Source organism: Drosophila busckii, chromosome 2L, assembly GCF_011750605.1.
Source record: "Drosophila busckii strain San Diego stock center, stock number 13000-0081.31 chromosome 2L, ASM1175060v1, whole genome shotgun sequence".
Taxonomy (NCBI): domain Eukaryota; kingdom Metazoa; phylum Arthropoda; class Insecta; order Diptera; family Drosophilidae; genus Drosophila; species Drosophila busckii.
The window spans coordinates 16,444,418-16,461,954 of record NC_046604.1 but is presented as its reverse complement, the minus strand read 5'-3'; the positions used below and the strand labels follow the sequence as shown (position 1 = coordinate 16,461,954).

The 17,537-nt window shown below is 42.2% G+C and overlaps 1 protein-coding gene across 1 annotated transcript; it reads right to left on the bottom strand.

The window, feature by feature from the left end:
- Positions 1-4,102: 4,102 nt before the first annotated feature.
- LOC108607977 (protein bark beetle) lies at positions 4,103-16,943 on the bottom strand. The gene is made up of 13 exons (XM_017999130.1): positions 16,287-16,943; positions 13,996-14,174; positions 9,898-13,942; positions 8,695-9,626; positions 7,381-8,636; positions 7,113-7,324; positions 6,701-7,056; positions 6,514-6,639; positions 6,307-6,330; positions 6,148-6,245; positions 5,720-6,090; positions 5,442-5,666; positions 4,103-5,343 (listed from the first exon to the last, which is right to left on the bottom strand). Exons 1-13 carry the CDS (start codon positions 16,881-16,883, stop codon positions 4,342-4,344), a joined length of 9,423 nt encoding a protein of 3,140 aa, XP_017854619.1. The 5' UTR covers positions 16,884-16,943; the 3' UTR covers positions 4,103-4,341.
- Between the last annotated feature and the right edge of the window lie 594 nt (positions 16,944-17,537).

Sequence of the window (17,537 nt, the reverse complement as noted above, 5' to 3'; positions counted from 1 at the left end):
CTGTTCAGCAATTTGGCGCGCAAGCATCGCCAGCTGCTTGCTAAGGATATCCTGATGGTTCTGGCTTCAAATATTTCAAAATTTTTTAATATATTTTTTCGGCATTTATCTAAATTCTTAGTAATTCTAAATTTGAAATTATTACTTTTGGACCCCAATTTTTCGACACTTGGCAAATTATATTCTCTTGGAATTGAAAATCAATTGTGTTTAATTTAAAGGGCGGGTTCGTGGCTATATCCCACAACTTCTTAGTTTACTGCTGCACTATGGCAAAAAAAAAAGCAAAAATATATGATATATAATTATATATATATATATAGCCGTTGCGGTCGCTTTTTACTTTACGTAAGTTTGAAATAATGCGCTTATTATGCGTATTAGTATCGCTTTTAACTCACTGCAGTTGGGTTTTCTATATTTCTATTTCAGACTTCAGTGGAAAACTACATAAAATGCAACTGGCTTGTGTGATCGGCTTGCTGTGTGGCCTATTGCTCGTTTCTGATGCTAATTCTATGGAAGGTAATATTATTGTAATTATTAAGCAAAAACTATTCACATTCTCATCTAATAAATTATATTTAGCTAGGTGCTTTGAGGAACCTGCAGTTATAGGACCTTGCAGGGCATGGTTTGAAAGATGGACCTATTATCCAGAAACAAAATCATGCGATAAGTTCATTTACGGCGGCTGCCTCGGTACAGCAAATAATTTTCATAGTCTGTCTGAATGTCAGACATCATGTTCAGAGGGCTGAAATTTTGTCTTGTTTGTTTACTATTTTGCTCATAACTTCGCCAAATAAGTTTTTATATCATACGAATCTTATACTCATTTTAATTGTGCTTTCCACGCCAACAAATTGACGTATAAGGCATATTGGATCGGATTTTTTTTTAGCTGAGTTATAGCTTTGCAAAGTGTGAAAATTAAATAAAAAGTTACTCTTCAGCATTGGTTTTCTTGCCATAACTTTGTCAAAACAATTTATTTATTGACCGAGCACAACAGCATATGTTTATTTAGTATCTCATGCGTAAATTAAGCCGAAAAACACTTCTGTGCGATTTTTTTTGGCTGAGATATAGCTTCTCAAATTTAGAAAGGGATAAGAAATGAAGAACCGCATCATTTTTGGCAAAAATTTAAGGGTTACATCACGTTTTTTGGCCAAAATTTCGAATAAATCGTTAGACTTTTCCAGTTTTGCATGCAGTTATTTCTTATGATCTCACGAGTCTAACAAGGCATGAAACTCCGCAATCGGATGCCATTTCGCTGAATTACGGCTTATCAAAGTGCGATATTTCTCGAAATTTTGTCTTGTTTGTTTACTATTTTGCTCATAACTTCGCCAAATAATTTTTTAAAGCAAACTTCTTGCACCGCAACTTCAAAACCATGTTCATGAACGACAATCAAAGGCTTTTTGTTTGTACATCAGCAACAATAAGTTGTTTCTTTGTACATCAACAAATATAGGTGTTCATCAGCTACCAAAGGTTGATTGTCTATACATCAATAACCAAAGATTGTTAGCAATGTTCATCAGCAACCAAAGGTTGATTGTCTGTACATCAGTAACAAAAGGTTGTTTGTCTTGTACATCAACAACGAAAGGTTGTTTGTCTTGTACATCAACAACGAAAGGTTGTTTGTTATGTACATCAGCTACCTTAGGTTGTTTGTTTGTACATCAACAACTAAAGGTTGTTTGAAACCAAATGTTGCTTGATTTGTTGTGTACATCATCAACGTATAGGGTATGCTGCACTTTTCTGCGGTGCATGACCGATGGTCTCTCTTTGTCCCATGCATCTCTTGAGTCTAGCGAGACATAGATCTCTGAAATCGGATGTCATATCGCTGAGCTACACCTTATCAAAGCTGCATAGTTCAAAGAAAGCTGTTTACTCTTTTGTTTAAAACAATTTTTAAAGCTTACATTCTTGTAAGCCAACTTAAAATTGCATAGAACAGATTTATATTCGATGAAATATTCGTCTTCATTACCTACTATTTATCTCTTAGCTAGGCCTAATTTAATGATAGTTTATATATGGCTTTTGTTCGTTTTAATTAAATTTTTATGCGAATATAACGAATATAACAGACAAATCCGATATGATATCAATAAACTACAGCCTTGCAAGCGTTGAAATTGATACAAACGCATCCTTTTGTTATTGATGTAACTTTATTTGTTCCTACCCAATTCCAATTCCCAATTCCAGCATAAATATGAGCACAAAACTACAAAGCATTCAAAGATGATGTTTTTAATATAATATTAGTGCTTCCTATTTCACTGTTTCGATATGTTGGAACTAATTTGATTAAATACTAATGAGTAAATCTAATTAAAACAGGTTACTCTTAAGATTGACTGAAACTTTACTCAACACTTTATAAAGTGACGACTGCTGAGCAAACAGTTTTGAAAATTAAGTACTTTGCTTTGGTCTGCTTGATCTGGAGTGTATTTGGCAGTTGCGATAGTATTATAGGTGATGCTCCTCCCTGCTTTCAGAAACCTGCTATTGTTGGAGATTGCGAAGAGTTTATCTATACTGGCTGTGGTGGTAGCACAAACAACTACGAGACTTATGAGGACTGTTATTTTTAATGCATGAACAATACAATAAAAGCGCCAAACTTTGGCATTTGCAAGCAAATTGGATAGTTTATATTAGGTGTTGATAACAAGCGAAACTAATTAAAAGATATTACAACTTGAGAGCAAAAGAAACTGCTTGCAACAGTTTATACACTGACGATTGCTAAGCAAAACGTTTGCAATATGAAATTCTTTGCAATACTCTTGTGGTTTTGCTTTCAATCCTTTTGCCATGGAGCTCGGGATCCGCGCTGTGTTGAGGGTCCAACAGATCGAGCAGTTTGCAGAGCCTACGCCCCCAGATGGAGCTATTATCCAGATAAAAATGTTTGCAAAATGGCTTTCAGTGGTGGCTGCGAGGGTAAGGGCAACAATTTCTGGGATGAGAAAACATGTGAGGAGACTTGCAAAACTCAAGAATAATTTATGGGAATAATAAAATCAATTGACTATAATACTTTTTACTCTGGCTAAGAAGTGCAACAAACCATGAAAACTAACTATATACAACAGTTAATAAACGTTTCCAAAATGAAGTTTATTGTTTTATTTTCATTTTCTGCTGCAGGCTGTTGAGCATTTCCTATTAAGATAATCTTTAAGTTATTTATAAAGGACAACAATAATTGTAAGCTTCGAATTAATTTCAAACTTATATATCTATTTTGGAATTTCTGTTTTGTAATTGTAACCGTTGCGGTCGCTTGTTTATTTACGTAAGCTTGAAATTTGAAATTATGAGCTTATTATGCGCATTAACAGCGATTTTAACTAACTCCACTTGTGTTTTCTATATTTTCTCTTCAGACTTCAGTGGAAAACTACATAAAATGCAACTGGCTTGTGTGATCGGCTTGCTGTGTGGCCTATTGCTCGTTTCTGATTCTAATTCTATGGAAGGTAATATAATTGTAATTATATTAAGGATAAACTATTCACATTCATATCTAATAAATTATATTTAGCGAGGTGCTTTGAGGAACCTGCACTTGAAGGAATGTGCAGGGGATTGTTCGATAGTTGGAGCTATTTTCCAGAGACAAAATCTTGCAATAAGTTCACTTACGGCGGCTGCGGTGGTAACGAAAATAAATTTAACAGTCTGTCTGAATGTCAGACAGCGTGTCTAGCTTGACATGCTTTATAAGATTTTTGATTCAGCGTTTTTTTTAACAACGAAAATAAAAACAATAAGTACTGCAACAATAATGATAAAAACTGCAACAATAACAAGAAATCTAAATAAGCAATAAGAGCAGCAGCAGTTAACATTTTTAAAATGGAGCGCCAGTAACGTTTTCTGTTAAGCATTAACAGAGTGTTTAGTATTTTACTCATATGGTTCGGTTAATAGTATGGCTGTTAATTCTGTTATGTTAATTGTATGTCTGTTATTGCAGTGAAGTGTTGGTTAACAATCAAGCATGTTAGCGCGCAATTCAAATTCAAAAACAATGTGAATTATTAATATGTAAACTTATATTTGTTTATGGGCATAATCATTATATATACAACAATTTAATACTAATGCGTATAATTTGCGCTCATTTACTTATGTTTAGCTAATGGATGGAATGCTTTAAGTGTTCTCTATATAAAACAATGTGTGGGGTCGTTCGTCAATCGTACTCGTTCGCAACATAATCTCTCGACTTAAGTTAAAATTAAAACTACGTATACGTAAACTGAGTTTATATAAAGAGCATGGTAAGGTTGACCATTACATGGCCGTCTCCAAAGGCTGGCTGTGACTGCGTCCATTGGCATGCAGGGGTAAGAGTCCCGTAGCGCCAGCCTCGCTATCAAAGTCCGTTTCCAGCAATGCCTCCGACTTGGAGCGATGATAAGGATTAGGATGGGCAGTTGTGTGTTGTGGCTGTGGCGTTGTTGGCAAGGCGCCACCCTCACCTTGATAAACAGTCTTTGGACGTGATGTAGGCGCCGCGGGCGGCTGAGCAAGCGGTCTGGGCGTGCGATAGTGCGAGCTGGGCGCCTTGCTGCTGCGCACGGCCGTATAATATGAGTCCGGACGACGCATGTCCGCTGGCACAGCGGGCACTGCAGGCGCCGGACGATAAAGTGATGACTCATTGGAGTAATTGAATTGATCGATCTTCTGCTCAAAGGGCAGCGAATCGCCGCTGTTGCGTTGCGGCACAAAGCTGCTGGTGGAGCTGCGCTGATACTCGGGCAAGTTCTGCTTCAGCTCGCTGAGAAAAGCCAAACCAGGCTGGCCACGCCTACCGCCCACGCTACTGCTACCCGCTTCGGTGCGCAGTGGCAGCGTGCTAGCATTGCCGTAATAGTCCGAGCCCAGCTCCTCAGTCTCCGCATCTGTTTGATGTATAATCGGCGTATCCTCGGCTACGCTGTTGCTGACAGAATTGGCGCGCGTGCCGCCGCCATAGGTGGAGTTATCACGGAAGCCCTCATTGCGATAGCTTAGTTCAAAGGCATCTGGTTCCAGCGCTGCGGCAGCGGCAGCAGCGCGTGCTCGATGCGCAGTGCCTTTGGATATGGTGGCCACCTTGTGTGGCTCCTGCGTCGCTGGTCGCAAAGCATTCTGATTGACATATTCGTTGTAATGCGGCTTCTGCTCGTAGCCCTCATAGCTGCCCGCCTCAGAGCTGAGCACGCTCTTGTCCATTGAGTCTATGGAGCCATTGGCCACCATTTGCTTGTAGTCCTGGCTCTTGGACAGCGTGCCATTGCTCGACATAGGCTGTAGCAGCGGGAAACAAACATAAAATAAAAATCAAAATAAATCAAAATTAATAAACTTAAGCACAACTCAAATTGTAAAGCAAATTAAACTCATACATAATTGGGACGTCGACGCAGCGATCCTTGCGGATCAATGCTGTTCAAGCTGCGCAGGCTCTGGCGTATGCTATTGCGTCGCTGCAAGCGCTGCACATGACGATGCTTGGATTTGGCAAACCAACAAAAGGCCACCAGGATAAGCAGAATGATGGCCAGCACAAAGGCTGATATAATACTAATGGCAAAAATGTCAGCGCGCCAGCTTAAAGGATCAATAATCACCTAGAAAAGATATAAGATGAATTTATGCCAGTCTCGAAATTGCAGCAACTTACTCTTGGATCCATTTCGCAAATGAAGCCACGCTGTCTATTGCAATCCTCCACTACAATCTCATTTATAATAAAGCTTGTGCAGCGCTCTATATGATTATAGTCCTGTATCCAAACCTTTTCAGGATACTTCAGATGACGCATTTGACTTTGTAGATAACGCCATAGAGTTGTGCTATCGGTGCGTATAAAAGGCATAGTCGAGTTCTCGGAACGACAAAAATCACGCGCCTCATAGAAAGTCATGGGCGCGCCCACATAGATAAAGCAGGTATCATGCACTAGATTCCAGCCTGGCGGACACTTGCCATCCAATATAGATTGATTGTTCATTTGGAAGGGCACAGCGAGCACCTCCAGCAACATGGGATCGTCTGTTGTAAAGCAAATAATTAATAAGCTGCTTGCTATAAGCTAAAAGTAAAGCTTACCAGATTTATCTCTGATACGTGACTGCACAGATATGGAATTGTTATAGCTCCAGTAATTATGACGCGCGTCGATTTTAGAGCTCCAGGTTTCAAAGGTCCTAAGAAACAAATGAAATGATTAAAACGAGTTTTTAAGGCATTACTAATAAGCAAGCTTACCTGTTTTCATAGTCAAAGCTCATACTGAGTGTAGAAAAAGAGTTAGGATTAGAAGTAGATTAGGATTTTGTACATAAATGTGCGAGGTTCAAAATAAAGTAAATAAGATGCTAAGAAACAGATTGCCGCACATAATGTATGTTGCAACAACGATGGTGCAACATACGATATTGTGGCGTAAAGCTAGTTAAATGTATTTAAACTTACATGGAATTATTAACTGTAAGCAGTTCGTAATCGTTGTCATAGTTCTCAAATATATTATCCACATATTGCTGACCAGCGGTGCCGGCAACAATTGTGGCACGCGACATCCAATTGGTGGCAACATTTCTGTATAACAATTAAAATAAACATTAACTGCAGCTACAACTTTAAATTATTGTACACGCACCTATAGAAACCATTATGCGCTGTCGTCTGATAGATTTGCAGTCGCACTTTTTCAAAGCCCGACACCTCCATAATGCGTCCGCCCACATTGCTGTGCACATAGTTGTGACTAAAGTTGGACACCACTTGACAAAGACGTATAACTTCCTCATAGCCTGCCATGTTCTGCGCAAAGTAATTGCGATAGAGCTCCACCTCCTGATAGGGCGAAGACTGGCGACCCTCAACGTAAAGTGCGGGACGATTGCGATTGCGCATAAAGAGATTGTGATGCACGAAACCACGCAGTGAAGTAGCCGAGCCTCTGGAGTCCGCGCGTATGCGCAAGCCGCCTTGATTTTCCATCAATAGATTGTTCTAAATAGCAATACATTCGTTAAACTTAATGTTAATAAGTAGGAAGTTGCACTTACCATAAAGTAAAGCGAGTTCATATTTTGCACATCCAGGTAAAGCGCAGAGGGGCAGGTGGAGAAATTACCATAGAGCTGTTTACAGTTGCGTTCTATGCGATTGCCTATGAGCGTCAGAGTGGGCGTAACTTCACCCGCTGAGGCGTAACTAACGGCGCCTTTCATTGCACCCGATATACGCGTCTCGGTTATATTATGCAGCGCATCGCGATCTGTCATAAAATGTATTTATTATATATTTAATTAATTAACTGCTGGCTTTACTTACTCTGCCCCAATGTGGAAATGGGCACTGTTACCACCTCAGCAATAAACCCATGCGTCTCGGGTGCGCCACTTGCCACCAGCTGCAAACTCAATGTGGGTCCTTTGGTCTTGAAGAAACTGCGCTGATTGTTTGTATCCCATTCAATTTTGCCCAAATAGTTGGCAGTTAAATTGTATATATCACCATCGTAGAGCTTAATAAAGTCGGTGCGTCCATAGAGCTTGGAGTGATTGAACAGATTGGATTGCAGCAGTCTGAAGCCAATGGGCTTGGCTCTAAAGGCCGAGGTAAAGATCTTGACGCAGTTGACTGGATTATTGTCGTACTTGTAGTAGATAAGCATGCGTTCCTCTATGGTTAGCACTTTCTGTGGATCACACATGTCCACCAGGGAGAACAATTTGTAGGGCAAATCCAGCTGCTTGAGCGGCACAAAGCTGCTCTCATCGCTGTCACGCCCCTCGCCCGAAAGCGATACAATGCTTATAGCTGTGCCTAGAGTCTGATTAATGTCCAAATGATTGAGATCCAGCTTGCCACTGGGTGCAATGAGATTAATGCCATGATGTGCGGAGCGTTCAATGCGCACTGAGCTAATGCTGGGTGATTTGTGTATAGCCTGTATGGCTGCTGATTTGTGATTATGCAACATGCCTGCCTGTTGTATGTGCACGAACTCCAGCTGACTTTGACGCTGATTGCGCGCATGATGCAGTCTGGGTGCATATTGCAGCTCCTCAAACTTGGAATTGGCAAAGCGTATGCCACCCCAATAGGGCTCCTCCTCAGCCTGTCCCAGGCAGCTGACAAACACAAATACATCATCCCATTTGCATTCATGGCGATGTCCATAGAGTTGGCCATTCAAACGCTCTGCACAGTCCTCCATGCGCTCCTCATCGCCACGACACTCCAGCGGCTGCACCCAGGACCAAATGCGTGTCAGCGAATTCGTATGGAACTCAATGCGCCTGTCGTGGCCATAATACACATTCAACGGATCATAGCCCAGCTCACGGCAAACGACTTGTGCATTGCGCTCGGTAAAGCGAGCATCGCATATGGGCACCCACTGCAGTGTCGTGTGATTGAAGTATTCCAAAAAGCCCTCACTCAAGCCATCAGTTGGACGTTCGTTGTCCCCAGTGCAATTGCTGGCACTTGTGCATAGCCTGATGGCATCAAAGTCTGTCAAAGCAGCGCTCATGTCCTCCAAGGAGCGTCGTCTGCGCGGTGGCGCCATTGTCAAGGCTTCCCTGTACACATAACAAATATATAAGCAGCATAAGAAAATGTTTAAAATGTTTAACTTACCTGGAAGCATTTCTGTAGGGTCTCATAACAATCGGCGATTCCTTGTAGCCCACGGCGATAAGCGTGCCCAGCACCAATATGCCCACATTTGGCTCAAACTCCATGGTAACACCATGATTTATTGTCAAGGTAGTATCCGGCATAACTGTAATGTCGGCAGATATATAATAGGGCTGCTGTTGCTTACGCAGCGTTAGGTCCTTGTAGATGCGACCACCGCGATAGGTAAACAAATCCAATTGCTCGCTAGGCGTAGCCACAATCGAAACACTAGCATCATAGCTATCCTCAATAAGGAAAGGTTGATAGATAACATCTGCATGATCGTTCCAGTTATCAAAGTCAAAGATCTTGGACTCAATGTAGCCAATATCTAATGAGCCCCACCAGTTCTCCATGGCCTGGAAGTAATTGTTCAAGCGCGCTGAGCGCACACCTGCTACCAGATTGTACTCCATTTCATTGTTGGCAATCAGATTGCGATACAGCCGCACGTTTTGCACGCCATCCAAGCGTATTACAGCACTGGGCAGCTGATGTTGTCTGCGTATGCGTCTTGCTGCACGCATATAGTGCCTATAGTCCGCCACCATGTTGATTATATTGTTGCCCTTGAAGCTGTTGTACTCTATGCTGGCAGGCACTTGGCCTATAATCTCACTCAGACTGTCTGCCTGGAAGAGCAGCACAAACTTGGCATTGTTGGCTTCAAAGCGATTGTTATCGAAGCGCAGACGCTTCTCCATGCCATCCAGCGAGATCAGCGCATGCGGACAGTTGTTCTCCCGGAATACATTCGAAGTAATGTTGAACACTGCATAATGGCCAAAGACGCCAATGTGGAAGTTCTTATTGCGCTGCCAAGTGCTGTTGCCGAAGTAAATCGAGTGCGTAAAGTTCTCATTGTATTGCCAAACGTAAGGCAGCGCCACCTGCAAAAGAATACAAAATATTAATATTTGCTAAGAGTTTTTAAGCGTAAATACTTTAGAATGCAATGTTTGTTAATATAATAAAACAAGTCTGCAGGATGCATTGCAGATATAACAAATTTAGTGCAACTGCGTTTTTGGCAGCAATTAAGTGTGACCAGCTGCTCAAGCTTATTCGCAAGCTATTGCTCGATAATAGTTATCGATAGGCGTATGCGAAATTGCAGTTGCAATTCAATTTGAAATTTAAAAATTATATTGGTTGGCTCACCTGAAAGCCGCCATGGCTATTTTGCTCCACAGTGCTATCCTGCAGCACATAATGGAAGAGATTATTGGATGAGCGCAGATCCTTGGACAGCTGCCGAATGCCGTAGCCGTTTTGACTTATCAACGAGTTGTTGATGTGTATGGTGACCTCCGAAAGATTGCTAGAGATGACATCCCAGAAAGGGGACTTGACCAGTATAGCCTCGCGCTCGTTAAAGCTAAGCTCGGAGTTGATAAGCTTCAAGGATTCGTTTGCCTTGCGCAAATAGTACTCGCCATTATCGCCAATATAACGATTGTAATAATAGGCGGAGATGCCGCGTAGATTCTTTTGTATCTTGGTGGAGCGTATGGTGAGTGTGGGCACTGGACCACTGACAATACGATTGCGTATATTCTGCGCTGGAGCAGGCACAGTGGTGAGCATGAGTACAGCGCCGCCCAAGGCATGTGGTCCACTGTCATAGTAGATAATAATACCATAACTGCTGCTGGTTACAGGGAATACATTGAGATCGCGTTGCACCTGCCACAAGTCGCTGCGTATGTTCTCAGTGCGAGCGTTGAGTATGCTGATGCTCTCCGTGGACAGATTATGTATGGGATTGAGCAGTTGAATGCCAATGACATAGCCGGCAGGACAATTGACCATAATCTTGCGCTGTATAGATGAGCCCAGCAGCTCCTCTGTGCGCAGATACTTGTGCTCAAAGTTTTGCAGATTAATGTCGCCCAGCTCGTGTGGCAAGCGATAAGGCTCATAGTCGCTATCATAGGCATTAAAGTCCGAGGCGACGTTAAACCAGCCGCCCAGCTCCTTCTGCGCCAGCGCAGCTATAACCGGATCATGGGAAATGCCGCTGCCACGATTATCACGTATAAGCGAGCCAGAGATGCGCATGTCCAGCTGCTTAAGGCTAATGCCGCTGCCACGATTGCCAGCGAACTCTGAGTTTTTGATATTGTTTACCGACTTGCCGGCATAGATATCAGCATAGATAACGCCCAGTCCATCCTGCAGATTGTTAACCACACGCACATTCTCCAGGTTATGACGCGCATGATCCATTTGCAGCGCAGCTGTAAAACTATTGGTGGTGTAGTCGAAGAGTCCCGCCTTTTCCACAGTCAAATACTGCAGATCCGCGCGCTCCGCCAACATGCTGAAGCGCACGCCTGCCCAGGCGCCCTCATAGCAGCGCAAACCCACATCATGCGCATGCGTGCAGCTGGCCTCCAGCTCATGCTGCTGCTCTGCCTTGCATTTGGTCAAGTCGCGATCGTGTGGCGTGCAGCGCACATTGGCAAGCAAAATATCCTCGCTGGTGCCGGCTTGTGGCAGCTGAGAGCGCAGCAGGCGCCAGTCTTGTGGATTCAGCGAGTAGCCCAGTTGATGGCACACCAAGGCGGCATTGCGTATGTTCCAGCCGTAGTCGCAAACAGTGCCCCAACGGCCTTGCAAATAAACTTGCAGTCTGCCCTCGTTGGCTGCGGCGCCGCCTACCAAACGCACAGGTAGGCGTGGCTGCGTAGGCACCGCCTCGGTGAGCATATCCACTGCCTCCGTTTCGCTATCCAAATCAATGGTTTCCGTTTCGTTCATAACAGTTTCACGCTTGAGTGTAAAGAGTATGTCATCCGGACGACGACCACGCGCCTCCAGTTTGCCGGCAACCATCATGCCCACGCTGGGCTCGAAGCGCAATATGGTGCCAGGTTGTAGTATAAGCTTGCCACCAGGACGTATATTAATGTCCTTGGTAACTGTATAAGTGCCAGCGGGCACCATGTCCTGGCCATCGACTTCGCCGCCAATGATATCGCTGTCCTCGTGAAAGAAACGCGGCACTACAGTGGACACTGCTATGATGGCTGTGGAGCCAGGATTGCTACTATGCAGCAAATAAGGTATATAGTTAATCTTGGCGAGATTGTAGCGATCATTGCGATGAAACAAACGCGCATAGATGCGCTTCTCATCCGTGTGTCCCAACCAATTGTAGGTGGCATTAATGAACTGACTTTGATCTGTAAGCTGTGAGCCAATTTCATAATTCGAATCCAGATTGTGCAGTATGTTGCGATAGATGTCCACATTGCTGGAGCCAACGACAACGGGTGCGGCGACTCTAGAGCGCGGATTTAGACGTCCAGCGCCTTCGCTGCCTTCACTGCCGGCAACAAGCGGGCCAAAGGCCTCAGTGATGTTGTTGCCGCGCACAAAGTTGCGTGTAAAGAGTATATACTGTACTTCAGCGCGACTGTAGGGCGAAAGTGCAAGCGAGACAACATGCACGCCGCTGTTGCGCATAAAGTAGTTGCTCTGTATCAAAAGCTTAACCGGCAAATAGTTAAACTCCTGCTGTATATAATCATTGTTGACATAGATGCAGCCATAGCTGCCATAGCGAAACATATTGTACTCGATCTTGGCGTGCATATTCAAAGCGGGACTAAGATAAATAGCATTAGCTTGACTATGCTTGAACAGATTGTGTCCCAGCTGCAGCTGCAGATTGGCGGCACCATTCGCAGTGCGCTCATAGCAGGACTCGATGTACACATCGTTGAGCTGAGAGTCGTTAAAAGTGTTGCCAGTGATGTTTACCCAAATGGGCGCGCAGTAGTTGCCATGCAGCAATGCCTGCTCCAGATTGCCATCCAGTTGTGTGTACTCCAGCACGCTGGTTTGATTAAAAGGCAAATACTCCATGCGCTCCTTGTCGCTGGTTTGATTCAGCCATATAGCCAGGCCATAACCTTTGTTTGCCTGCAGCAGCGAGCGAGAAATATTGCGATTGCCGCCATAGTAAGTTATATTAATGCCAGCGCCTTGATTGTAGCTAATGCGACTGCTGGTTATGTTGACATCGCCAGCGCCGCTGGCTACATGCACGCCAGCCACATGTCCATTGTGCAGCACCTCCGAGCCCTGCACATGCAACCGCGAGCGTATGCGTTCGATTGCTACCCCACGTCCGCCATTGCGCGTTACGCTCGACTGTTTCAGCTGCAAATCATAGGCCACCGCATTGCCTGAGGTTACTCTAAAGTAGCCACTCAGCTCCTTGCGCGCCTCCGCTTTGATGCGCACAAACATTTTCTCACGCGTGCTGGTCACACTTTGTGGTCTGGTGTAGTTACGCGCCTGCCAAGCGAACAGCAGTCGCTCATTGCTGCTGGCGCCATCGTAAATCTCCACCGTAGCCGTTTCGTTCTGCTGCAGCACAAACTCCTCAAAGTGCAGCGTCAGCAAATAACCAGGACGCGTAAAGAAATACTTGGCGCACTCCTTGCTAGTGCCGGCGTAATACTTTTGCGTAAAACTCAAGGTTATGGGATAAGTTTGTCCGCTAGTTGTGGGCAGCGTGCAAAAGTCGTAAATGGAAGCGCGATCAGTGCGCTCAGTGGCTCTCAAATCATGACCCACATATTTAACACCATCTGCTGCATTCTCGCTTATGTTGCAATCCTCCAGCTGCACCAAGCCCTGACTGCTGTTAACGAAGACGCCAATGCCATTGCACCTGCTTACGCTTACATTCTGCAGCTGAAATCCTGCCCAAGGACGCGTGCTATTGAAGCCTGTATATGCTGACTCGCTTATGTGCACATGCTCCAGCTGTGGCGGCAATCCCTGCACCTCCAGCGCTGATTTGGCTGCAAAGCCAGCGCCATTGCCTGCGCGCAATATATCCACATATTTGAGCAGCGATTCGGATACAGCAGCATAAACTGTATTATCTCTACCCAAATATTTGGTAGACGGCGCATTGTCAAAGTAAATGCCACGCCAATGCGCCAGTGGCTCCGCATGCACTGGCAAACATTGCACGCCCAGATCGTTATGATAATCACATGAGCCTGCGCCCATTTGCCGACTGCTCCAGCCGCACTGCAGCAAACTTGGCTCGCTGCCACGACACTTGGGCTGCTCATACAGCAATCGGGCATAATGTCCAGGCGTGCGCTCTACCCAATTCCAAAAGCGTCCACCTCTATAGCCCAACTGTCTGCAGGCGACGCCATAATCCGCTATAGTCCAGCTGCAAGACAAATTGTTTATTAATTTATTTGTTTAATTTAAAGCGTCACTTACTTTCTGGAATTGGAGCAAACTGAGCGCCAGGCGCCTTTATGATAAAGCTGCAGTCTGCCCTCCACTGGCGTTGGTCCATCCACCAAGCGTATGCCCTTCTCCTGATCTGTAGGCAGCTGCAGCTTATGATTTGCTGTATTACTTTGAGAACGCAGCACAATGCGCGCAGTTTCGGTGCCCTAGAGTTATAGATAATATATATTATAAAAAATTGTATTAGAAAATATGTAATAAAATTAATAAAAATGTATAAAAAACTTAAATGCTGCATTTTATTTATAAAATTTAGAAAAAGACTGCCAATAAACAAAACAAAATTTAGACGCGACTGCAAATTTAAAGATTTAAATGTTTGTATACAAATTATTTAAAGCAAATTTTAAACCTAATCACATTTGTTTGCTCTACAACGATATATTATATATATTTTTTATATATATTTTCACTACAATAAATTAAGCTTAATTATAGCAAATTATATTGCTGACTGTTCATAAAAAATATTCCCAAGCAATCATCAAAATTTACACAGCTGACATAATAATTTCTTTGTTTCCCACTTAAAAACTCAAAAGCTGTAAAAGAAAAGAAAATATTTAACACATTTACAGCATAAATTAGCTTAGTGTGGCAACTTTCTTGTGGATTTAGCTGCTTCACTTTTCTTTGCGTTTTCACCTCTGGAAAATGAGTTTCTTATATTTTTCAATTCTGTGGCCTTCGTCTGCCTCACAATTTGTAGAGTGAGCTTAATTAACACCTATGTATAGCTATAGAGGTTAATGCTGATGCTGTGTGGCTGTTGCCTCGCCCACCGACAATTGACCAAATAGTCAACATATTTATTTAATTAAAACTGGAGACAAGCAGCTCAGCAGCTTATAGACAGATGAATCATTTTATTTTCTATATTTAATTTTTGCATATGAACTTTGGCATAATGTTGTAAACATTTTTTTGGCAGCTTAAGCTAGGGCAAGTGCCCTGCAGCAATAACAACAACAACAAAAAGAGTCATCAATTAGTTTAACGCTTGACAAGCGTCTGCGTTCACTTAAATCTAATTAACCCGTAATGAACTCTTGACCGCTGATTAAGTGACGCTTGCCCCCAACAGCGCTCCGGACATGCAAAGTAAATGCAACAGCTTGGAGAACTCTTTGAAGTTGACAATAATTGCTAATAAACATAATTTGTACTACTCTATTGTGAACGTGGCACGTTCCAATTTGAGGAAATGAAAATTGAACCTTTGCAGTTGACCCGCTTACAAAAACAACAGTTCGACTCTAAAGTGGAGCAGCAGCGCATGCGCCTGTCGCCCTAACCTACCCTAGCCCCCAATGGCATGAATGTTATCTCAAAGAGAGAGCGAGAGAGAGAGGCGAACACTTGTCGCAATCTTGCCAAGTCGTATCTTATCTAACAGCGTAAACAAATACGAATCGGGGTAGCCTTATCTCTGCGCTGGCTTTAACGTTACTCACCTGCCTAACTGTTAGCAACAGGTGCCGACTATCAAGGCTTAATCATTTGCAATATTAACTTTATGGCGTTTGCAATTCATTATGAAATCATTAAATACCCTACAAAGGTCAGTGAAGTTAAGCATTGAATGCTCTAACGAAAACAAATTGATGGCAACAAATATGCAAACATTTTAAAATGTTTGTAAGTTTAATTAGCAATTGATATATACAAAATCAAACGTTTAAAAAATATACAACAAATTAAAATTGTCTGTCTGTGCTTCAAGAATGTAAATTTGTAGTTAAATTTAATTTTCATCTAATAATATATTTTATAAATTTCTCTGCTTGTTGGGAACTCAACAGCAAATTGTGTATAGGTCATTCTCATTATAGATTCTTCAGTCTATATATTATATATTCTAATCTACTCTGTATACATTTCTTCAGTCTATATTTTATATTCTCTATAATCCAATAATAATTTTTATAAATTTGTATGCTCATTGCAAATTCAACAGCAAGTTGTGCATACCCCATGCTCACTATAAATTCTTCAATCTATGTTATATGCTCTATATTCTACTCTACTCTCTATAGATTCTTCAGTCTATATTCTCTATAAATTCAACAATATTTTTTATATAATTTTCTGTTCGTTGCACACTCAACAGCAAGTTGTGCATATTTCTCTCACTATAAATTCTTTAGTTTATATTCCATTTACTACTCTATAATTTTTATATAATTCGTAAATCGTGGCTACTCTCTTTTAATACTAAATTAAGCCATTGGCATTTAATTTTCATTTGGCACACTTACCACTGCGCGCAGCACGCCGCGCACTTTGAGTCCTTTGGTGGGGGCGAATTCAATGGTCACCCCAGGCTCGATGGTCAGGCGTGCACCCCGCACCACCTCCAGGTCATCGCGTGCCAGGTACGGACTCTCGCTGAAGCGCAGAGTGCGCTCTCCGAGTATTTCGCCGCCTTGGAGCTCGGTGTATGAGCTGGCACCGGAACTGGATGACGACGATGATGTCAGCAGCAGCGTTGGCGTCGCTGGTGGCGCCGCTGTGGCGTCAACGCGATGAGGCGTTGCTGGCAGCAGCTGTGTGGCGCCATCTAGACTGGCGAACTCGATGTCGTTGTCTGGGTCGTTATTATCCTGCAGCAGTTCAATGGATTCAAGCTCCACTTGCGAGGGTTGACTAAGCACTTGTTGTTGTTGTTGTTCGAATTGCTGTTGCTGTTGTTGTTGTTGCTGTTGTGCTCGACCCAGTTGGCAGGACAACAGCAGCAACAATATGGGGAGTATTAAGCATATGTGCGTCCATTTGTTTCCTGTGGGCGTGGCGCAGTGGGGCGGGCAGTATTTTGTTTGTTTGTTGACTTTCGTTTTAACGCGTTGCAGCGTCATTTGTGCATTTTCTTTTGTCTTTTTGTTTCGCAATAAATTTAACACTAGTTCGTTGGTTGTTTGGCTTTGATTTTTGCGTGAATTTTTTTATAAATTTCACTTTGCCATGGCAGTTAAGTTGCTTTTAATTTGCTGCAGTTAAAAGAAATATTTGTGGTTTTAAAATAATTGTTGTGAATGGGAATTCAAATTTTTTGAGCACACAGTTAGTTATTAAAAATGCGAGTATTTATTTATAAAAGTTTTAACTTTATATATATTTTTAAGCTATAAAATATTTTTCATAAATTATTTATAGCTTAGCAGCTGCAATCAAGTTATGAAAACTATTTTCCATTAATTAATGAATATAAATTTTATGATATTGTATTTTAAATTATTGGAGATATTTTTGTATATTTTTTAGATATTTTTACATCCTAAAAAAAACTATTTTTGATAAACACTTTGCTGATTTGTTATTTTACAATATTTTTCACACTTTTATATTTATTGTTTTGAATATTTATAGTGTTTATAGTAAACTTTAATATATAATTTATGTTTTAATAGCTTTTTGTAAGCGTAATTGATTATTTTTTAACTTTTATTTATGTACATAGTGCTCTTAATCAATTTTAGACACTTTTTCAGCATAAAAACAACGAATTTATT